Source organism: Cottoperca gobio, chromosome 10 (assembly GCF_900634415.1).
Source record: "Cottoperca gobio chromosome 10, fCotGob3.1, whole genome shotgun sequence".
In the NCBI taxonomy this organism is placed as follows: Eukaryota; Metazoa; Chordata; class Actinopteri; order Perciformes; family Bovichtidae; genus Cottoperca; species Cottoperca gobio.
Genome location: NC_041364.1, coordinates 5,857,476 through 5,882,849, shown reverse-complemented (window position 1 = coordinate 5,882,849; position 25,374 = coordinate 5,857,476). Strand labels below are relative to the sequence as shown.

General features: G+C 41.3%; 1 protein-coding gene across 1 annotated transcript in view; it reads right to left on the bottom strand.

Annotated features, from left to right (window-relative positions):
• LOC115015000 (slit homolog 3 protein-like) overlaps window positions 1-25,374 on the bottom strand; it is a 146,476-nt gene that overhangs the window by 4,648 nt on the left and 116,454 nt on the right. Inside the window, exon 5 of the mRNA XM_029442162.1 lies at window positions 8,269-8,340. Coding sequence (XP_029298022.1) covers window positions 8,269-8,340 — 72 coding nt within the window. The remainder of the gene's footprint in view (window positions 1-8,268; window positions 8,341-25,374) is intronic.

Here is a 25,374-nt window from a genome sequence, read left to right as displayed (position 1 = left end):
TTTATATTATTTTAATTCTGCTATTTTATATTATTTTAATTCTGCTATTTTATATTATTTTAATTCCGCTTTTTTATACTATTTTAATTCTGATATTTTATACTATTTTAATTCTGCTATTTTATACTATTTGTAATGCTACTTCACACTCATGTACATCATCACTGTGATTATTGTACTGTAAATGCTCTTATTCTGTCCTTGTACTAATTGTTATGTTTTTGCTGTGAAGCACTTTGGGCTGCAATTCTTGTATGAAAGGTGCTATACAAATAAATCTTATTATTATTATTATTATTATTATTATTATTATTATTATTATTATTATTATTATTATTATTATTATTATTATTAATAGTGATGTAGGCATGTTGGAAACACGTTGAATAAACAGTGATGTGGTGTTGGACCTTTTATTTCAACACTGCTTCAGTATATCATTTTGTGTGTGTTGGTCAATTGTGGCCATTGTGAGGTAACTGACAACAGAAATAACAACTTTCAAAGAAGTCACCAAGTTACTGCATGTGTCAAGTATGCTTAATGTTTTTGGTAATCGCTTTCTGTTGTGTGTGGAATGTATATATGTACAAGTGTGAGTTTAATTGCAGGTAAATGTATAGTTACATCAATTTGGACTATATTTATGAAAGTTGGTCCAAAGTGGAACCCTGAAAAACTATAATAAACTATAAATTTAGATAGGTACATACCAAGAAATAAGAGCAATGCAGAGATGCACAAACAAACAAAGTTTCTGGAGGTGAATGTGTTGAAGAGGAAACTGAAAGAGGGGAAAAAGAATGGTATGAGAATGGGAAGAAAGGAGTCAGCAGAAGTGGTGATTCAAAAGAAAGGTACAAAGGAAAGAAGGCAGAAAAGAGCTATAAAACAAAGACATTGGGTTACAATGAGAGAGTGGAAAAAAAAGAAATGTTGATCTGCTGGAGAGAAGAAAGCAAAGAACCGGAGCAGAGGACAATGAAAAGCCAGAATTGCCAACAAAATACGGATGGAAATAAAAAGTAAGAGACACAGAAGAACGTAGCGGGGGTGAAGGATGAGGGGTAGATGTAAGTGGATTGAGGCTGGATGTGTTGGGAATGTAGAAGCGACGGGCTGATTAGAGCGCTCTCTCTCTTTTTCTCTTTAAAACCTTCTGTTTGCATTTATAACTATCTCACCATCTCGCCCTGTCTCCACTCAGTCTCTTTCTATCTAAAAGAAATCGCATTATGATACTAATGCATTTGTATAAGTGAGACAGTTGAAGCGGCTTTGCTGTGCCGATGGCTCCGACAGCAAATGTTGGGAAAACCTGCAGTACTGCCGATGTTGTATTAATGCAGGGTAGATGTACATCTGCAATGGCTGATTCTGCGTGTGACCTTCATGCACTAATTGAGGGTTTGCACTTTACAGGATAGGCTTAGACTTGCAAATTATTCCTCTGCTTTCAGTGATGTTCAAGGGTACAGGAAGCCATGTACATGTTTTATAATTACAGTACAAGGCCAGCGCTGTTAACTGTGTTCCAGACTGAGATTGGTACACGCAGTCAAGGACACCAAGTGGCTTTCCATCCAAGTCTTTTTTTTTTTTTGCATATCGAATTAGACAAAATTGAATTTCTGCTTACATTGCTTGAAGTGGATTTACGATTTGTATAACTCTGTTGAATAAACAGTGAAAAAAGATGGAAACACATTTGTCTAATGTTGAAGTTCAAGTCAAATAAAGGCAACCCTGTGAAAATCTAATTTACCGGTCTATGGTAGAACATAGAAGTGTCTCTGTCTCTGTCTGAAACTAACCACTACACTTGAAGATTGTGCTTTGCTATATGTGAGCTTCAGTACATTCCACATCAAAACTGAATCCAACATCCAATCACTGTGAAGAAAGATCTTGCTAAATAGGTTACAATCCAAACACACCTATTGACATTTTCTCCCTCCTGTCTCGGTTGGTCACGATTGTAATGAATAGGCCACATCCTGTGATTTAAGGAAGTGCGTAGGGAGCTGGCGTAGGTCAAAGAAGGAATCTGAGTAAACAATTGCTGAATGAAAGCTATCATGTCTTCGCTGTTCTTCCACACCGCTCTTTGCATATTGGTGCAAGGCGTGTGTGTGTGTTATCCCTCCAGGTGTCACCTTCATTTAAAGATGCGCTGCTCTCAAAAGGACGGCCGTTATAAATCATTCCTTTCTATATTTTCAAACACGCACTTGCTGGATAAATGCCCGGCTCTAGCTGTCCATTGCTGGAATTGTGGTAAACATAAAAAAAAAACAAGTGAAGGCAACCATCTGCAAAGAGATAGACACACAACCGTGCAGGTGAGAAACTTGTGTGTGCGTGTGTGTGCGTGTGTGTGCGTGTGTGTGCGTGTGTGTGCGTGTGTGTGCGCATGTGCACACAGCCGACACAATGTTCTCACCTCTCTCTGAGGCGCTGTAGTCATAATTCAAACAAACGGCCATCCTGCACTGCATTGTGGGTAGGGAAGCGTGAAGAGTGGAGGCATTTTACGAGGGAGAAACGAAAAGAGAGGATGACAGGAAGGAGAAAGGTAAAGAGGTAAAGCCATGGGTTTGGTTCTTTCTTTTTTTTTGTTCATACCCTGATATACTGTATGGTTGTATTGTTGGAAGAAATTTCATATTACAGTCTCTGGACACAGTCTTCACAAACCACCTGAAGGGGCTGTGAGTGTGTCGATGTTGAGCATGGGTGGACCCGGTGGGGAAAATGAATTACATTTTATCACAATAAAAGAAAGTGGGTAAGAGAGCGAGAAGGCAGGCAGATGGAAAACAAGGTACAATATGAGGACGTGATGGCGACAGAAGATAAAAAGCGTGTCTTTGTGGGCACTGAGGTGCAATGTGAGGGCATATGAAACAGCTGTATCTTATCTGATGCGTCCATGCTTCTCCGTAAGCCAACTACTGCTATATGCCTCCCAGCATGACTGACTCACATATGTAGTGACTTAAGCGTGACTACAACTGTACACATACAGCATCTGTGGTTGATCACATTTATCTCGCTTCTCTGTATCTGTAAGTCGAAAGCCTTTCAGCAGCTACTGAATATTGTTGTATAACTTTGATATAAGTTTGAGGAAGAAGTTTGCAATCACTGTTATGAAATCATATTATTGTTTGTATATTAATCTTGTGTTCTCTTTAACTTTGTTAATTTCAGGCTTTAAATGAGCCTGAATTTAATGTATTGTTTTTCTTATGTTTGTGTATTTTTAAAGTGTCCAACTTAAACTCATAACGTCATATTATGATGCATACCATATATCTGCATGTCAGATGAAAACAGTTTCTGAAGATTCTTATTTGATTTTTATTTTTATGTTAATATATTAAGCATTCTTTCATTGCTTTTAAATGTTTGAATTAATTGTTTGCTGTGATTTTATGTTCGCAAATGAGCTTGCCTCAAATTACACCCTGAGGGGATTGAATGAGTTGTGACAAAAGTCATTTAATAAAAGATACTTTGCAACATAAACAACAAACAATGAGTGAGTTTTGAGTTGACCTTGAAAAAATGGGCATACGGGGGTTAATGCTATTGTTGGACATTCTGCACATGGCTAATTTAACTCTTGCAATAACTGCTTGGCTGTGAGAATATCCCTTTAAGACAGAAACATATCTTTATATCTTTGGAACAAACCTCAGAATGAACAAAGCACAATCGAGTTCAACTGAGGTTTAACTCCATTAGCATGTAGCCTGTTAGCTGGAGAGCTAGTGGTTGTAGGTCACAGATACACAGGCGTTGAGAGTTTAATGATGTTTTTACAACACCTCCATGTTAGGACTGCACTATAGTAGCTTGACTTTGATGGATCAAAAACCTAAAAGTCAATATAATATAAATATTTAGAAATTATTTAACTGCCGCCCGACACCCCAGACTGCCCCGAGTGGTGTTGCAAAGGGTCAGTCGGTCTTCTGTGGACAGCTTGCTCGATACTGTTCGGAGCTACGTTTGTAATTTTGTCACTTAATGTGTGTGAAAGGAACTTGCCACCAGCGATTACAATTGACACAGATGACTGACGGAAATGACATGGCATCTGGTTTTCCATAAGATGCTTTGCTCTGCAGCTTCCTGACTTTGTCATGAGCTCAGGAGCAGCGAGGAAAGGAGAAGGTGTGAGGTGGCACAAGAAACCACATTCGACGTTGGACATTCACTGGTGTGGTTAACATGCAGACCTTTCTGGCGAGGCAAGACAAGACAGGAAGATTAGATTATAGAAAGTCAGATAAGATTAGATACGATAACAAACGTCCTGAATGTGACATGATACTGTACGGCAGATAAAACCATAGCGTCTGGCACAGTGCTCTAACTCTACATTTACCTTTATCATCTGTCGTTTGACTGACAGGTTGAGTTTTGGGGGATGACAGGGCCAGCAGTCAGCACAATGTATAGACTTGCACACATTATACACACACAAACACCTACACACAGATGTATGGCATATACCCGTCTCCTTAGGTTAGCAGAAGACTACAATAATTGTTTTTGCCAGGTTCGTGGCAGTTTCAGCAAAGCAGTCAATCTGATAGCCGGGTCGAAAGGGTCCGTGGCTGTGTGTGTGTGTGTGTGTGTGTGTGTGTGTGTGTGTGTGTGTGTGTGTGTGTGTTAGTGTTTGCATGTGTGTGAAAGAAGTGCAATAAATGGATACTACGGTAGCCACCAGGCAGCATGAAAGGGAACAACCATGAGAGACGAATAGAGACCCTCTGAGGGAGACCGAAAGGGCGAGAGACATAGATTGAGAGTGAGTGAGAGAGACAGAGGAGAAAGGGAAAGTGGCGGGGATAGGGACAAAGTGAGAGGTGGGAGGTGAGGTGGGGGGGGGAGACCTACGAGAAAATCAATGTTGTGTCCACCAGGGACAGAATGTCGTGAAGGTTTTTTTTACTCTGTGGTATAATGGAGGGTTTGAGCCTTTTACTGCAGGAGTCACCTTGTCTAATGGAGGGAGGGATGGAGGGATGGAGGGATGGAGGGGGTGGAAAAAGAGGGAAATAGTGAGGAAAGAATGTGAGAGACGGAAAGAGAGAATTGAGGGGAGGAGGCTAGCGGGAGAGATGGTGAGGAAGGAGGGAGGAATGGATGGAGAGCAGAGTAAAAGAAAAAAGAAAAGAGAATTGAATTGAAAAAGAGAGAGAGAGAGAAAAAAGACAAAAGATTGACAGACAGATGATGGGATTAGAGAACCAGGAAGAAGAAGAATGGATGATGTGAGAGAAGGGATGGATGGAGAATAAAGATGTGATGACAGATGAAGGGAGAGAGACAGAGAGCAGAGGAGGAAAGGGAAAGTGCTGCAATTTGAAGGGAGGGAAACATGGAGGGAGGAGGAGGAGGAGGAGGAGAAAGTGTAAGAAAGTAGCTTCGAGAAAGAAAGATGGGGAGAACAGGGAAGAGGAGAAGGACGTGGAGGTGCTGTAAAACGTCAAAAAAGCAAGAAGAAGAAATTAATGATCTTTATAAGCCTTTATAAGTCACTCCTAATTTTGGCAGAAAAGAAAGTTAAATAATTCACTTTGTAGGTCAAAGCAATTTAGTGCAAAACATTTTAGCGAGGGAAGAGACAATTTTACCGTCAAATTTGATTGATATGACTTTATAGCTTTGGCAAAAAAGTGTAAGAGCCATGTTAGAACAGAAGCTGGCGTTGAAGCGGTAAGGGCAGGGAGTGGAATACATCCAATGTGCAAAGTCTGGAAACTCATATTGAACCTCACCTGCTGTACATTGGACCTGTTCAGACCGTAGGAGACTGTGGTTATACTGGGCGGCTCTCAGGTGTATGTGTTAATGTATTAATGTGACACAGGGTATTACCCCGGATAAACACAGGTCCAAGACACGCTAGGTGCTGCAAACTAAGCTGTGATTCGCTCTGCGGGTTTTCTGGCACCGAACTGCAAATAGTTGTGAAAAACCCGAGTGAGTGTGAGGTCAAAGAGGTCAAAGAGGTCAGGCGGTGTGTAGCGTTTAGTATGGATTGTGTCCGACGTGAGAAGAGAGAGTGGATCAGATGATCAGAGGCCAACATGAACTCAGAGGTTTGGAGCCCGGCCATCACGGCTGACACTCACTCACACGCACGCACATTTATTAATCATCCCGCCGATCGCCTGATTAAGAAAGTGCTAAAAACACAATAGATCTTGACAATTCAAGAACACATACATTTGAATTATAAGGAGATGGGATAAAAATCCAAGTGCTTATTGTAAGTGCGTCTGTGATTACTGGCTAAACTTTAGCTAGTGAGGATAAATGTTGTGACGACTGTGCCAACCCAAACCCGGGCCCAGAGATCTCCGTTGGTAATAAATCCATCTGAAATCATAACTTTTGTGTGGAGAACACACTAGTTTGACGTGCACAAAAGGGGTCAAAAGGAACATAACAATAACACGTGTGTGGAAAAAGGATTTCTCTCAGTAACAAACACTACGACCAAACATATGTCAGCGAGAGACTAAAATGAGAAATTTATGCAGTTGAGATAAATATCTCATCACAGAACGGATTAATTTAGCAGCTGTTCTAAAGCTTTTCATGATATCACATGACCGTCAGCAGGAGTTTGCCCAGTTAGCAAACTGCAGCTAAAGAAAACTACTTCACCACAACCGTTTTGTAGCTGTTCTGGAGCTTTCATTCACATTACATGATCTTCATTGGCATAATGGAATAGAAATAGAATTATGATTTAATTTTATCCAGCACCAGTCCAGTGAATAAATATGACAAATACAATTGGCATGCAATCAAATATGACCCATTATTGCATCATTACTGCAATGATCATTTAAAATCAATTTTTCTGAACTTATTTACCCAACATGCAGTCCTTCCCACACACACGGCATTTGATTATTATTATTTGTTCACGTTGCAATCGAATCACAGCAAGAAGATCTGTATAATACAATCGCAGTCATCTCCCTCTCTTTTACTTTCTATCTCATTAAGCCAAAGCGTATTGTTTATTTGTTTATTTTCTCAGTCAACCGCTCTCGCAGTGAAACGAGGCCGGCTTGCGGAGCATCCAGAAGGATGGATTATTATCTTTTTTTGCATCTTGTAGTTGTAATGCCCTGCTCTGTTTTTCTATCCCTCCGTCACGTCAGTCATGACTGATAAAACCCAACGGCAAACTTTCATTTACAAAAAGAAGATTTGTTGAGCACATCTGGATTTCTTTTTCATCCAGGATCATCCAGCTTTATTATCCCACACAGTTCTGTTCTATTCCATCTTATCTCACTCTATATTGAACAATCTCGTGTTGAGGACATTGTTTACGGCCAAGAGTCTGTCTAGTAGTTTCCTATGCAGCATCAGGCCGGATTGATCAGCCATTATTGATGAGAAGGCATTGATTTGGCAGCGTATTGATCACACTATTGGGGATGAGGATGTGGTGAATAAATGACAGGGGGGTTATTGAGCGCTTGACGTGAGGACAAAACCTCTCTGGACAGGAAGGGAGGAGAGGAGGAGGAGGAGAAAGAAGAAGATGAGAAGAGTGGGAATATTGTGGAAGAGAAAGAGGAAAAGGGAGGAAGACAGGGAGACGTGAAGAAGAGGAGAATGCTAAATAGAGTCAGGAGGTGCAGGAAATAATGATGGAAATAACAGATGCTTCATGTGAAACTAATCCAAATGTGTGAATCAGAAATAAGATTTGATGCCATTTCTGGAAAGAAACACAGATTTCTTCAAATGCTGTGTCATAAAATGTAAAATGTGCACACAAGGATACAAGGACACAAGCAAAATCCATGTATTATTCCTAACGTATAATTCTCCACGGCCCTTACATAGCTTTAATGCTGGATCAATCTTATTCCACTCAGTCTGACAGTACAGCACATACCTACATAATATATGATGTTTACACTGAGTGCAATATTTAAACCACAGATATGATGCTTTTATGGCTGCAGCATTTCTTCAAATGAAAAGATTTCTGCGTCTCATATTATAAACATTTCACTAAAATTCCACCTGAAATATTTGGACTGTCTGCAAAACCAACTGAGACACCAGCTGGTCGGTGACATTTAGGGTGTTACAAAAAAGGAAACTCTTTCTGTGAAGAAATGTGGCTTATTAACACAGATAAAAGAAAAGATACAAGGTGCAGGAAAGAAAGGCAGGATAGGTGGGAGAAAAGACAGATGGAGTGAATGTGCTTACAGGTTCTTGACATTTGTGATTCCTCTGAAAGCTTTCCTCGGAACCGCCTGAATCTGGTTCTCGCTGAGGTCTCTGTGGAGAAAGAGAGACACGAGACATTAGTTGAGGTATTCCCAGCACTCAAAGATATATGGAGTCAAACAAAACCACAAACATTTGATATATGCCCCCCCCCACACACACACACACACACGGCCAATTACCTTACAAAGGCACGGAAGGAGGAAGCGACGGAGAGAAAGGGAGAGAGAGAATGATATGACGTTCATGATCAGTGGAACAATTTGGTCCAAAGAGCTTCAAAGACAAAAGAACTATCAGCAATACTGTTGGCATGAGTCCATCTACTGCCCTAAACTCTTTGTGTGTGTGTGCGTGTGTGAAGAGGCAGTGGTGGGGTAAAGAGTCAGAGAGTCAGAGTCAGCGCAACGTTGCTCTGGCAGAAAAATTAAGCTATTCTGAGAAACATTAGAACACACACACACATCTATTGACATTTATTTTTTAAATCGCCTTCACTTTTTCCCTTTCCCTTTAACACACACACACACACACTGAACATGGCAGCACATACAACGACCCCGCTAAGTTTTTTTTTCCTTCCATTCCATCCCTCCCTAATGAATACCGATATGAGCCAAATGATTCTTGACGTGACACAAGAGCCTCACCTTAACTCTATTAGTGTTGTTTGTTGGGGAGAAGGCCTGGCAGGCAAACCAGGTTCAGAAAGCACAATGTAATTAGAGAGGTATGAAATATCAGACAAGCTAATCACCCTATATTCCTGCCAGTCAGGCCTGAGTTGAGTACACACACACCACACACACACACGCACACACACAAACCGAACACATGCTAACAAAGCCAATCAGCGGCACAAATACTTGACCAGACATGTTAGATAGTCGACACACACACACACTCGGATAATCACAACAGACCACCGCCTGGACTTTTTCGTTTGACCTTGACACACACACACACACACACACACGCACACAAACAGTATGGAAATCAGCCGACTTCTCAGTGGAGAAAGGTTATTATGCATCAACCTTATTCATTACAGTTTCCTGTCACGCTTTTAAGAAACACAGCTACTTATTGGTCAATTTTCACAGACGGGCAATCACACACACACAGACACACACACACACACACACACACACTCACACACAGACACACACACACACACACACACACCCATACATACTGTATATGCTTACGCCGCCTAATTTACACACGTTCACGTACACAGGAGGAAAATTGGTTGTGCATTATTCCAGAGCCAATCAACTTTTATTAGGACTGTGAATGTTAATTGGCAAGCCGTGCTCGGAAAACAGAAAACTCATTTCCTCAAACTAACAAGGTTTCATCGTTTTGGACATCTCCCTTTGAGCCCTGTGTTTTCTGGCTCATTCCTTTTGTTTGACAAGAGATGAGCGGTTTTTTTTTTTCCTCTCCCCAGATCTTGATGGGAAAAGTATGTGGCTGGCATTGTATACTCTTTAGGCAAAGGAAATATGTGCTTTTATGTGCAATTTTCGCTCAGCGATTGCGGTAACGAAGGAGCACGAAAAAAAAAAAAAAAAAGAAGGCAAACATTTGATGGACAGGAATGGTGTTATGATATTTTAATGTGCAGCACAGCCGGAAAATATTCTTTGTGTTTACACTTTTACTATTGAAGGTTTTGACACTTTTTGGGTCGGGATGGGCTAAAAAAATTTTTTTAGGGCCTTTGTTTTTCTTCCATGTCTTTGTTGCTCCCATGATGAAGTTGACAGAGCAAATAGGAACCAGATAGAAAGCAAAGCTGTACTCTTGCACTCCTTTTCTTATTATTCTCCATTATTTATATCTCCATCTATCTATCTACCAAACTAACTATATCTTTTATACCGCCCTGCCCTGTGTGGACTGCTGACAAACAGAGAGGACAATGGTTACCAAAAAAAAAAACGAGAAACGAGAAAGAAAGCAGGAGAACAAGATCTAAAAAAAACAAAAACACACATTAAAAAGTCATATTTCAAAAAGGAGTTCCATGGCTAATAAATCTTTTATTGTTTTGTTTACCCACCATGATATTTATTTGTTATTGCTTCTAACAGAAGGAAAGTCATCCAAGTCAAATAAAAGCCATTATGAGACTGTGTGTCTCTCTGTCTGCCGTTATGACTCCAGCTGAATGACTGACACCAGCTCCGGGAGTCCACAGTTTTGGCCACCATAATAAAACTCATATGTCAACAAGGCTCGGATTCAGTTTTCATCACACGGTTACCAGTTGTCCATTTGTGCGATTGGTTTTAGGGTTATGGAAATCCTTTGGGTGACATTTAGGGAGGTGTAAACAAAAGATGGAAACCTCGTCAACATTTTATTGGAAACTAGACAGGATACAATGAGGATTGCTATCAGTAAAATGTGTTTATAGTCAGATAAAGTATGTGTCAATGTGTTTGTTGTAATTGTTTAAAGCTGCACGAGGCAAGATTTTTTGAAATACAAAGGTCTTATCAGCTTGAAACAGAGAAGAACGGATTTGCTGTAAAAATGTGATTCCAGTGTTGGTCGCTGGCAGAGAGAGTTAGTCGACTACGAAGTCTCAGAAAGTCAGCAGCTGACCGTGCTCTCCACCTCTCCACCAGACACACAGACGGAGAAATGATATCGTCTTGAAGTCACTGACGATATGATTCAAATCTTGTTCTTCCCCATAAAGTTAATAATTCATTACTCAATGTGAAACAATCACAGTTAAAGGTCGGTAAACAAACATATTCATTATTTACTGAAGACTTGCTGATCCAACAGATTTGACTGAATGCAAACAATTGAATCAAATTTTGATTCAAATGTTGCAAAAAAACAAAAACTAATTGATGCACAGACGAAACAAAAAAACTAAAATATTCAAACTTTTGCAGGAATTGTGTTCAGGAGCCCATTGCTTATGGTAAAGAGCTGATTGAGGAAATAGGCTTTCAGGGCCAGGCAGAGGACTGTGGCTGCCATTTGGCACAGTTTTGATATGACCTGATGTACTGGCGGACACAAAAAATAAGACTCTTTACTCTATAATAATGTATTATTCGTGTCTGAACACATTCAACAAGCAGAGATGCATTATGTTTATATGTAAACAGTTGTCCTCCTCCCGTCTCTCCGCGAGTCATTCTTGCCGACCTTTGAGAAGAGCAGAGGCTATAACCAACAGGAGATTGGCTTGTGGTACTTGAAAAGGACACTCACTGATAGAATAACCGCACACACACACACACACACACACACACACACGTGTATAGCTGGACGGTTTGTACATCAGTGTCTAGCAATCTGCTCCAACATTTCAATTATTGGATTTAGCCATTTTGGTCCTCCTCTATTGCCACAGCGTTTGAAGGAGCAGGCAATTAATCCCCAAAAAATTCTATTAAAGAGACGGATGGCTGTTTGAATTATACATCAGTTCTATTAGGAGGACAAATTCTGTAAATTATAGTAATACTGATTATGAAAACAACTGCATATCTTTTGAGGAAGTGGGGAATCTTGAAGGAATGGATGGAGACAAGACAAACAATGCAGAAGTTCACAAAAGTTCAAGATATGTTGAGTTTTCATTTGTACGGGGAGGACGTGAAGAAAAAGACGAGGTCCAACAGACAGAAGAAGAAGAAATTCTCTTCCATTATCTATTCAATGTTTGTCATGGCTTCCTAAGTAATGTATGATTGATTGAATTTTGACTAAATGTCTTCCAGACCTTCTTCTTTCACCACACAGATCCCCCACCCTTGGTAAATGTTTTCCCAGCCAAGGCCTCTCCTCTCTGGGCATGCTGCATCTCTGTGGCCCCTAGAAGTCTGGATGGATTGAGGATGACAGAGAGATCCTCCTCGGCTTGGGGTACTGGTGGTCGCGTGTATATATATATATATATATATATATATATATATATATATATATAGGTGTGTGTAGGTGTGTGTGTGTGTGTGTGTGTGTGTGTGTGTGTGTGTGTGTGTGCGTGCGTGTGTGTGCTCCCGGCGACCACGTCCTCCATATTAAGTTCCATTATTCATGTGAGGAGAATAATAACACTCGCCAGGTCATCCTTTGCCACTTCGGATATTACTGTTAACCCTTTGACGCACACAGACACAGACACAGACACACACACACACAATGCAAAAAACGGTGCCATCTCGGATACCGACCCTTTAAACCCACACATTGTGCATATGAACACATACTTGTACCTGCATATGCTTCAGCAGCGCACATGCAGATATAAAAACAGAGGGGACACACACATCTTATTTTTTCTCTCTTTCCATTATAACCGACCAAATTAACTTTTCTCCCAGGCTATGTCCCCCCCCCTACACTATTTTGTGTAAAAGTAGAGACCAGATATTAGATGTATCCGCCCTCAGGCTCGTGCAGATATGAGCAAGGTCCACTCTGAACCATTAACCTGCGAGCGAGTAGTGGAAACAGCCTCTTTGATTTCATATGACTTTGTGTCAGATGGCATCACAGGAGGTCTCAGTTAGACAGAAATGACAAGGAGGGCGGCGAAGGTGTGGAGCCGTGTGTCACGTACACTTTGTGTCTCTGCGTGAAAGAAACAGCAGGCAAGTGAGAGTGGATGGGCGGCAATGTATGCATCTCTGTGTGTGTGTGTCTTTTATTAAAAGAAGAGTGACTGTAGTGGAAGAAAGAGAGAAATGACCCTTGGCTGGGCTCCAGGGAAGAGATTGAAAAGAGAGAGAGAGAGAGAGAGGAGAGAAAGAGGAAAACTGAAGGAGGAAGACAGAGAAGGAAGACAGAGGTGGCACCAATGAGTTTGAAACCTGAGAGACCTTCAATGGTTAGCCGGAGCCTCTCACTTCTCTTCTCCATGTCTGTCTCACTTTCTTTTTCCACCCTTCCCACTATCTCTCTCTCTCTCTCTCTCTCTCTGTCTCTTTTTCTCTCCCTTGGGGGCTGTAACTGCATTTAATATTGTTCCATAAAAGAGTAATAAATATCGACTGCTGGCTAGCTCATATTCCTCTTGTTTTTTAAGGCACTCCACTGTAGGGTAAGACCAAAGTCATGCAGCAGGTATTACAGTGCGTCGTGCCGTACTGTAATAGTCATTTAAATAACCTATGGTGTCTGTAACCTTTGGAACTAATTAAAGTGTCCTTTATACAATGTTAACTAACTATTAATATTTTATATTTAAGATAGATAATCAAAATATATGGAACATTTTTAATTCCTGGGATAGAAGAGAGGTTCAATTTAATTCATGTTATGACTTTTAAACTTGTGTCTCACTTTTTGTGAGAGTGCATGAATTGAAAAAACGTTGACATTGACACATGTATGGATTTATGGATATATATATATATATATATATATATATTGTGGTGGTGCAACAGCAAACAGGGAGGTCTTCTGTTGCACGTGTGTCATCTGAGTGGAAATCAGTCACATTTAGCTTTTGTTTACTCCAACTATTATTGTGTTGGCAAGTTGAAAAGCTTTTTTTCTCTAACCATCATTTATCCTGGGAAAACTTAGTGACTATAAATGCTGCTTGTTGGCAATGCCACAGACATATAGCTCCATGCATTCAAAACTGGAACTTTCCCATTACAACCACGGCCTTCTAGTCTTGGCTGCAGAGTTACTCCACTTGAGTGATTCTTACTTGTGCCAACAAACCGGGGGGATATTTTATCCAACATGCTGGCAGTGCATTGCAGACAGCAGGACTGCAGTGTGGGTTTGATATGTTACAGTTTTTACAGCTTAAAGTAATTTCTCATTGCCAAATTTTGTTCTTGAATTAGCCTCAAAACTGACGATGGTCCGGTGCGTTCTATCGTCACAAGTTTTGTCTTTACTTCTCTTTTGATTTTCTTAACTTAACTGCAAGTGTTCCCTGAAAGCTTTCTCCTTTATGTCCTTTCTATGGAAGATGTTACTGTAAAAAGTACTTCATATCACGCACACATATTGCCTTTTAGTTTGTCCTCTGTATCCTCGTGTACTATATGTAATGGAGGTCACGCCGAACGGTCTCCCTTCCATATTTTCTCCCATTTTTTTGCCTTTCTCTTTTCAGTCTTTGTAATTCTTCATCAGTCTTTTGACTCGGTGCCCTTGCTTCGTCTTGTAACCCCCGCCTCATCCATCCTCCTCCCCTATTCAACCATCCCCCCCCCCCCCCCTCCGCTCCACTCCCTGTGATTTAATTAAGTGGGCGCTTTATGAATAAAAATATTGCCCCCCTCTATTGATCATGGTGGACAGGAGGATGACAGCTTGGGCTGGCTGGGACGTGGCAGGACAGCCACTCTCCTAACTCGCTCCATTACACTGATCTAACTAAGTGTGTGTGTGTGTGGAGTTTTATCAGTGTGTGTGCGTGGAAAGGTGTGTGTATCCAAGTGACATTGTGCCTGTGTGTGTAGTAGGTTGAGTGCTGTGTGTGTGTTTGTGTGCATGTTTGTGAGGGGAAACAGCCACCGGGGAGCAGTAGCATCTAAATCAAACTAAGCGTTCTCAAAAGCTCTCATGGGCCCTTGCAAATCCTTCGTTAGTTACATACACACACACACACACACACACCTACATAGATACACACACATGCACACATTCCTCAAACGCCTTCTTTGATACATACACTGCATCAGCATTATAAATGGACATTGTCTGCACTTTTGGTTTCCCTCTCTCTCCTGCTCTTTCCCCTCCTCTGCCCATCGCTCTCCGTAAGGCTGTAAGTATCTATTATGTTTTGTCGATACTGTAATTAAATTGGACAGCTTAATGCAATTCTCTGTGATCCATAGGCCTTTATGGATATAAAAGCTTTTCTGGCCCCACGCCCGAAAGACGTCCAACAAATTTAGATGAGTTACTATTGGGAAGAAAAAAATTTGTTGGAGAGGTTAAGGCAGCAGGGCGCACACATGGTCATTTGTAATTGGCTAATTCACTTTAATGTCCCTGACGCCATTTTGTTTTAATATATTTTCTTATTTGAATTGTCATCCGCGGGACTAAGCGATATTACAACTCTGCCTCTCTTTCCCTTTTTTTCTTCTTCTTGTTAGTTCTTCCTTTTCTTCCAGTGCTTTAGCTAAGCGATATTGCAGGCTCTTAGGGACATTTATAGAGCTAATAAAACTTTGGCAGCAAAGGATCAAGAGACAACTGGACGCAGAGAAGAGAGATAGATGGAGGGAGGAGAGGCTGGATTAACAGGAAGGCAGGAATAGATAGAAGCACACTATAGTGTGATAGATGGAGGGATGGGAGGATAGATAGATTGAAGACATACAGATGAAACATATTTCTTTCGCTCTCTATTGTAATAGATTTTGTATCTCACATGTACATCCGAGGGCAAATGCATACAATGTTCACTCTTAACAAATCGCTGTCAATTCCACCAAGTCTATACAACTAAAGGTAACTGTGTAACCTAACCAGTAACGATGTATGGGTTTGATTCTGATGTGTTTATTTGATGAAGGTTGTTGAGTTAGAGATGATATCACTGTTTTTAAGTGTTGTTTTTCTTGGCTTGTCCGCTGTATTCTGAAGGCCAAAGAACATGAGGCATTTCCTCCACTCATAGAGAACATTTTAATCCTTCAATTAAGATTAAAACAGGAAAATCTACAAAAAGTGGGTTGCACTCTGCAGAGGATGCAATGTGAGCGATATAGCAGAGAGTTAGGTTGTGTCTTCATCTATAAAAAAGACAAATAAATCACAAGTGTAACAAGGAAAGGTTGCGTCCCTGCCTACAGAACTGATTGTGGGTGTTTAGTAATCATGATAAGTTACTCTAAAGTAAGTTTTCACTTCATTGTTTAGAAGATTAAATATTTGTTTTTGCTTTCTTTTAATAAAGCCTCACAAACAGAGGCGGTAAACTGACCTTTGATTGAGCTTATTACATTACTTTACATTACATTACATTACTTTACATTACAGTTCATTTACCTGAAACTTTTGCAAACAATCATGAGGATACAACTCCGAACAGCAAGAACCTTGCTGAACAATAGCTTCAAATAAGCCAAACAAAAGTGCAACATACAAAGAACAGAATAATAATATTTTTTTTTTTTTTCTTAAGCAAGCAAGTGACACTTAAGTGGAATAATTGCAACGCAATGCAATACATCTGCATCAAAACGATAAACTGGTAACGGATTCTCACATGTGAAATAAATGATCCTCAGTGAGAAAAGGATTTGAAGCATTACGGGTGATGGAGGATTTAAGCTGGAGTTTTTCATTCTGAGAATGGCCAAAGCTCCTTGACTAAATGGATTTGTTCTTTGGGAAATTGTTTAACCAACATAAGGCTTTTTGAGAGCCCCCTTAGTCCTCAGACAGTTGTCTAAACCTCTGATTTGATATGCCAATCCTATCTTATCTGCAAGCTATATAAAAGAAAATAGAGGGATGAAAAGGGGGGGGTTAGATGGAGGTATGGAGAGAAAGAAAGAGGAGGAGGTGTGAATAAAGAAGCTGACAGGGGCGTTTTGCCTTTATAAGCATCTGGGGAGCACCTCAGCACCCATAAATAATACGCCGCAAATTAGCAGATTGGACAGAAGAAGGGGACTGCTGGAAGAGTGAGTGTGTGTGTGTGTGTGTGTGTGTGTGTGTGTGTGTGTGTGCATGCGTGCTGCGGAGGGAGTGCTTCTATGACTAACATCATACATGGCACTGAATATGCACTACTGTATATGTGTGTTTAAGTGTCCATATCAAACACTATGTACTGCATGATCAATAAAGCCTCAGTACAATGTGTGTCTTTGACGTGTTTGTGTGTGTGTGTTTGTGTGTGTGTATTTTTGTGTGTGTGTGTGTGTGTGTGTGTGTGTGTGTGTGTGCGTGTGCGCTGCGGAGGGAGTGCTTCTATGAACATCATGCATGGCACTGAATATGCACTACTGTATATGTTTGTTTTAAGTGTCCATATCAAACACTATGTACTGCATGATCAATAAAGCCTCAGTACAATGTGTGTCTTTGACGTGTGTGTGTGCGTGCGTGCGTGCGTGCGTGTGGCATCTCTCTGAGTTCTGAGATCAGTCTCTCAGCAGGTCAGCGTTCTCAAGGTTACTGCAGGCCATTTTGCCGGTGGGCCAATTAACTTTTAGCACAGGAACAGAACAGTGCAGGTGTCTCATGGTGCCGGGGATAGAGAGAGAAAGAGAGTGTGTGTAGATGTGTGTGTGTGGTGTTTTCTTTTTTATATCCAAGTGTAGAGTATTGAAAGAAACCGACAGGCAGAAAGAGGATGTGTGTGAGATGAGACGGTGTGTGTGCATGAAAGAGAGGAAAGCGAGAGAAAAGAAACACAGAGAGCCTTTGTTGTCTCTTTGTTTTACAAATAGCTGCGTGGCCTTTCATGATGCTAAGAGAGGAAAACAATTGAGGGTGCGATGCGGGTGAATGTGAGTCTGAGCACAGCAAGACGTAAGGGAGTCGAGGCTCCCGTGTGTTGAAGATGACATAATGTGTTCCCTTGTAAAGGTTGATGCAGTCCCTTTTGTGCAAACAAAGTTTCTTGAGTTACTTTGGGCCAAGATCTCATTATATAACATGAAAATGACCTGGTACTAAACATCTGAATATTGTTTACTACTAATTGTTCTTACTTCTTAGTAATATAATTAGCCTAAGATGGTGCTCTAGCATTAGAAAAGAGTTTTCAACATTCATTGAATATCTCTTGCCAGGTACATCTGCACCGTTCTTTCTCCTGCAAACATGGACAACAATCAACTAGATTATATTTATGCAAACAAAATCTAAATCTGATCATTTTGAGGCTGAATCTGAATTTATAAGGAATGCTTTTTATGAGCTTTATACACAGACGATAATGACTGAGGATTCGGGATGCCGTTTTTGATGCAAAATTCATCAGTTGGTTTGCTAAGGGTTAACTATAAAGGCTTATATTAGTCTAAACGCTAACTGGCAACCCGTGTTTAGCCCTAACAAACCAGCAACACAACATTAAAACCCACAGAGGATCATGCGTGCGGAAGCAATCCAGCTGAGAAAACTGGAAATGTATGTAATACGTTAAATAAATGACATTACAGACTACAAATAGCAGCACTAGAATGTCAATTAGTTTCAGTGTGTGTAGTTTTAAAACCTGTACAAGTCTCGTTATCCCACCCGGTATATTTTAAGAACAGGCTTTTTACAAAGGCTGTATTTGTCTGCGTGTACTTGGTAAAATAAAGTGATGGTGATGGCTTACAGAGCAGACTGTCATCCTCCCTTCCCATGCAGTGGTAGGCTAATTCCTCTGACAGACGTTCTTCCACAATGGCTACTGGCTGCTGTCTTCTTAGCCTGAGGGCCTGTCTGGTTGAGTGAGAGTGTGTGTGTGAGTGTGAGTGTGTGTGTAAGAGAGAGAGAGCTATACAGAAAGAGAAGAGTTTGGGAAATGGAGACAGAGAAAGGAATAAAAGAGACAACCAGGGAGACGGAAAGCACTTTTGTGTGTACGTGAGAGTGTGTGTGCATGGTTGCTATGCTGTCTCTAGGCCCTAATCTCTTTAGTAAGCCCCATGATCCAGTTAGAGACAGCGAGTGGCTAATGTCAGGGCTAACTGGAAGAGAGGGGTCTATGCGAGTGTGTGTTTATACATGTTTGTGTGTATGCCTTCCACTGTATCCATATCCTTGTTGAGACTGTGAGGGACAAACTGTAAGACAACTCGAGTGTTTGTGTACTGCTCGTATAAATGTTATCATGCCTGCAACCATATCCACTTCCATGTACGTGTGTATATGGCTTTTGTGTGTATGGGTGTGTGTGTGTTTTGCAGGGTGTGTCTGAAAAGCAGCAGTGCCCATTAAGGCTGAGAGATTAGATTGAGTGGATCCAGATTCTGCGCCATTGTTCCTCTGCAGGAGGCTTTTCTCTGCGGTTCGTAGAAAGCAGGACAGGTGCAGGAAATAGATTCTTAGTTCATCAGCTTTAAAAAAAAAAAAAAAAAGTTAATTGGATTTAACATCTGGCCACTATTGAAAAATTGCAACTGTGATTCTTCCTCATCAGCAACGTTAAAGGTGCGGTAATTACAGTAGGAAATATAATGAAACGAAAGGCCAAATTGTTCCGCTGCTTTATATCTTTTCACAATTTGAAAACAATTTGAAAATAGATATCTACTTGTGTGACATTAATGGTTCCAGAAATTGATAAATATTAAAATATTTCCTTGTGGAACTCAAAACCAATCATCTGATGAAGTCATTTTAAAATTACAAACTAATGTTTTCATATACATGTCTATTTTCCGTTAATGTTATTCCAATATGCCTCACATGCTAAGAGGCTGTGTATTATCTCGCTATGTCATGGTATTTAATATATGGTGCATTCAGTGCAGCGTGGCGATGAATGTTGTCAATGTGCTCGAAGCTGTCGTGGCGTGATTAAAATGGACGTGGTGATCAGCAGTTTTGTCACAGAGGGTAAAAGTACAGCTAACTCACCCGCTGCCATAATAAACGATAAGACGCTGACACAACTGGAATGATGAACACTCTGAACTAATGGCTGCTCGCTCGCCCACACGCGTGCATATATAACCGACTCTTTTTTTCTCCACCTCTGCCCGTCTTTCTTTTCACCTCTTTCACATCCGTCTCTTTCTCTCCAATCTTACTGCACACGACAAAAACAAACCCAGAAACAACCTGTCACATTTGTAACATTTTAATTAAGCTATTCCTTCCTTGTATAACAAAATCTGAGTGAATGTAGTCCGCCTCAAACATTGTGATATGAAAATCATTCATGCCCCAGGGGGAATTTATTGAGAGGAATAAGGGATGGATGTGGACAGACAGAAATTGAACAGAATTCTCTCCTCCCACCCAATCACACTGCATCACAAATCACTAGCTCTGCTGCTAATTCAAGAGTGTTACGGTGCGCAGGCCTTGGCATATGGCATGTGTGTGTGAGCATGTGTGTGTAGAAGTGTGTGTTTGCATATTATAGTTGGGAAATGGGGGAGAGAGAAAGAGAGACAGTGAAAGAAGAGAGAGAGAGAGAGAGAGAGAGAGAGAGAGAGAGAGAGAGAGAGAGAGAGAGAGAGAGAGAGAGAGAGAGAGAGAAGGAAAAGATGATTTAGGAGTAATGAGAGCCGGTAAAATCATGGTGCCCAACGGCATTATGGGACTAAATCTAATCTGCTAATGGAGAGGGGGGCGTGGGCTGGCGGGGGAGGGTGAAGGAGGGAGGAGGAAGGGGTGGAGTAGGAAGGGAGATAAATGAAGAAGGGAAAGGACAGCAATGGCAGGAATGAAGGTTGCGGACAGAAGAATGGATGGAGGGCAGGAAGGACGGAGAATAAGACGGTGGAGGACTAGAAGAAGAGGAGAACTGTCGGATGAATGGCGAAGATGGAAGAAGGAAAGGTCGAGAGCGCGGAAAATAGAAAACATTACGAGAATAACGAGAATTAAGAGAATAAATGCAGCTCCAAACAAATAGGACGTTAAATAAACCAAGGTGAAATAACGAGGATAGTAGAAGAAAAGAAGCGAGATGAGGATGTGTGCAACAAGGGAAGCATCGAGATGAAGATGTGGTGAAAAGCACAAAACAAAACAAAAGGAAGAAGGGAACATGTAACAATGGAAGAAGAGAGAGAAGCAAAAATGCAAAGAAAGAGGAAAAAAAAGGTCAAGGACATAGTTAAAGGGTGGGACGTGAGTTTAAAATGTGACGTGTGTGTTAGAGAAATAACCTGGGGTGGAGGCATTGGGAGGGCAGGGCCCAGGAGAGCACAATCAGCATATATTGCTATCACATGGTGCACAAAATGCTCTCTCTCACACACACACACACACACACACACACACACACACACACTAGCATGCAGATGGGGCAAAGTTTGCACACACTCCATACACCATCCTCATTGTTGCTCTCTCTCTGCCACACACATTCTCACACACCCACACACACTCTGCAGAAGGCAGCCATTGAGAGGTAATTGCCCCAGACTGTTAATGTTTTCCAGGATAAAACTACACCAGTCTTTACAAGGCCGGGCTAATTTCACAACTTTATGTTGTTACCTCAACAAAATGGCTGACAACCGCATTACAACCACTCCAAAGAGAAATAACAGAAAGGAAACTAGAAGAACTAATTATTTATTGTAATTTTCTGTGAGATATCGGGGGGGTGGGGGGGGGGGGGGGGTGATGCGGGTGTTTCTTTTGTTCAACCGGGGGCCACCCATGCTGAAGATGTACGGTGTGTGTGTGCATCCTGCTCTGATAAATGCGTCTCTCCAGTGTGACACATTTGTTTTGTAGTAAAAGGATTGATAGAATTAAGGCCGCAGCGTTTAGTTGATCAATGTAGGCGACTGAGAGAAACCTCATAATGCATCGAGTCATTCAAAAAAAGGAAAAAATAACATTTGATGGTTCCAGGTGCTGCTCGTCTTGGTCTTACATTACTGAGAACACAAACAACAGGTTGTTCCATGATGTAAATACTCGTTAGGTGCAGACACACACATGTTTTGCAGCATTGCATTGCAGCACTGGTTCTTGGTTTGAAGGGCTGCAGAAAGACTTTTAGCAACATTATTGCTGCTAATCTAGAGTACGAGTGATCTACTATAAAACTACCATCTTTAAATCATATCATACCATCCCTTGGTTCTCTTCATGTCGATCATGTGATGCTGAAACTCCCCAGCCAAAGCAAAGTAAGCTCACTCAAGCTGGGTGGCCCGCTGAGCAGCAAGCACAAAGCCACCATCAGACTGTCAGATTTTATTGCATTGCGCTGTATAATATCATATTGTTTGAATTCATTTTTATGACTCATGTGTCTTTTTATAAATACAATCCGCAGTTGGAAATTGAACTTTGGGCCACAGTGGTAAACTCCTACATGGGTTTGAGTCCAGACACCCTGTGAAACTGAACCAAAACCTCAACAATCTGCTATGAGCAACACAAACAGAGCAGAGCCGCATGGCAACTCCATTATCTTGATAGTAAACAGGACCCCGGCTCTGCAAATTGCAGTATCTAAGCTACGGCATCAACACACAACAACTAGCTAAGAGGTCCAAAACACACAACACAAAGGGTATTGTATCGGTACAAGACTATCTACTGAACAGCCCTTCACCGCTAAGGAACTTAAACACATTAAATGTAACTCTAACTCTTAAATGACCTCTATTACAGTCCAAAGCTATGAAAAAACACATTATTTCCCCCCAAAAAACACACTTTCACCCGGGTCTTCAAGAGTGTAGAAAAATAGTCCGAACTCCCTATAAATCCGAGTTAGACGATAGCCGACCACTATGTTTGCAATGATGCTGAACAGCACGCGGGGCGCGATGTCAAGCTGTAACGTCTCGTGTTTAGCCATTTGATTCATCATTTGATTGGTCGGCAAAAGAAAACACAGATGCAACATAACACCGCAGCTTAGACAATTACACCAAATGACACTGAAACTCTGCAGTGGCTCGTGTGTTTATGAGGTAATGTACAGTTTTAAAAGCATGAGATTGCGACTGCGTTCCTTTACTCATTCAGGTCGCTGGCACGCCACTGCAATCAAATAGCCATTACAGTGTTGAGCGTTACAGCTAAGGTAAAGCAGACGAGGAAAGGGTCACAGTCAAAAAGCACAGTTATTGTCTGAATTCTCTTATTTCAATAGGCAAGCGGACAAAAGACACACTTTCTGTAGACGTGCATGCAATTTCTACTGGTAGAATATTGACATAGAATCGCACAGAACCGGGCGAGGAGGGCAGAGAGCCGCCCGGTGGGCCTCAAAGCCCACCCAGCAGGTAAGGTCGCCTGTATCAGAGCAGCTTGCCTGGCAGAAGAGACCAAAAGGATCTCCAGACAGTAGATGGCGCTGTAATGCTTCTGTGCGCTTTTCTCTCAGTGCAATCAATGCTTTCAGATCACTATCACACACTCTGCCTGCTCATCAACATCAATGTAGATCACTGGCACTCAGATACAGGATCCTTTGAGGACATTATCAGATACGCTTTCCACGTTATTTTCACGAGTAAAGAAAAGGGAATAATCCCCATTTCCCACGCTGATGGACTTCCAGAGCAACACCTGCTACGGTGAACGCACCCACAAGGACACACATCTATTTCCGTTTGATTTCAGCGTGCATGGCAAGAATAAAGATTCCTCTAGCTGCATAAATGATGGCATGACAGAGAGAGTAAATGTATCTTGCGTCCTATTGTCATTTACATTCGATGTTGCATTAGTTTGGGTACACTGAAGAGAAATTCAAACTGCATCATTTCCCTCTTGCTACACTAAATGCCCTCCGAATGTTTCACTGCCGGACATGAATCAAACTGACACGTTGTTCATTACGCGGACTGATGGAAGGCAGAGTTGGCACAGTGAGGGCAAACAAGGTAGAAAATGGATGTCTGCATCTTTTCTGGTTCCACACCTGTTGTGTGTCTTCCCAGTCGTCCTTTCCTTACGTCTGTCCACCCGCCACGGTGTCTGTCTTTCTTCTCTCCACAAAGAAGAAAGACAGACACTGGAAGGATCTGTGAATCATTATCCACTGCTCACCCCGTGACACGAGAAGCTAATAGGTTCCCAGCAGGGAGTGCGTGCGTGTGTGTGTGTGTGTGTGTGTGTGTGTGTGTGAGAGAGAAAGAAAGGTTGTAGAGGAACTGTGAAAATGTATCTTTGTACACATATTGTTATACGTGTAGCGCTGCACTTTATGTTTTTGCCTCCTTGTGTGCCTGTGCACTGTTGTCTGTAAATCTATATGAGTGTGTTTCGTATACACTTGTGTGTATTTGCACAGACACTCAAGAGGCTGTTTCTGTGTGTGCAAGTGTGTGTGTGTGTGTGTGTGTGTGTTTCTCATTTCCTCCGTGTAGAGATTAGGGCCAAAGAAGAGCAGCATTATCAGACAGCTGGAAATGAGATCTCAGTAGGGGAACTCGACTCCTCTGCCTTTCTTTTCATCCCTTCCTCCATCCCTCCCTCCACCCCTCCCTCAGAGCCTTTTCCTCCTCCTCTTTCAACTCCTTTTCATATAGCAATGATTTTACCTTCCTGTCACTATTGCCCCTCTCATTTTTCCCTCCGTGTTCACTTTTGTCAATCCTTGGACAAACAACCTCACCTCACCTTTCTCTACCTGCAGTTCGCTTTATTGTCTCTCATATGTCCCTCTATTTGTTCCTCCATGTACTCCTCTTCTGCCCCCCCCCCCCCGCTAAAAAAACATGAGGTCTCTACCGCAATGTCTCTTTACATGTTACACTTTATCTTGTTGTTCTCCTTCATCAATCTAGTCTACACATGTCGTGGTGCAAAGGAGATCCTCAATATCCCAGATGCAATCGAACTTCCTGTTATCAAAATAAAATGTAGATTACAGATTATATGAAGCAGATTTAAAAGCACTTAAGTTTCACTTTCATTCAATTGTCACTTAGATTTTCTGTTGAGGTTTTTAGATGTTTTGGTCGATCATGACTTCTATCACTGTTAACGTTCACTACCCAGTGTTATTCTTTATTCACAATGAATTGTTGTCGCTGCTGAAAACACGACAGACATTACTTTCTGTGCTCCTTCCCAAGAATGTTTCACCACTGACACTGTTTACAACATCCAGTCAAATCGTAGCTCTTGTGTTGTCAGCTGGCCATCAACTTGCACAAATAACATCTGGTATCATTGTTATATTATATGTAAATGTCTTATTACTTTATTATATACAAACAGCATCCAGAAAATCAAAAGTACAACCTACAGCACAACAGGTACAAGATGTTAAATTAGAAAAAAAGAAACGCCAACATGATAGTGAACGCTGATCTCATTAAGAAGGAGCACAATAGATAGAAACTGAACTCTTTAGGAGAAGCTGCATCTGTGCGAGACCACATCCCCGCGCCATTCTTCCAATATTATTCTCCTCTGTTCTTTTGGCGGTCCGATGTCACCATGACAACAACAAAACAAACACGG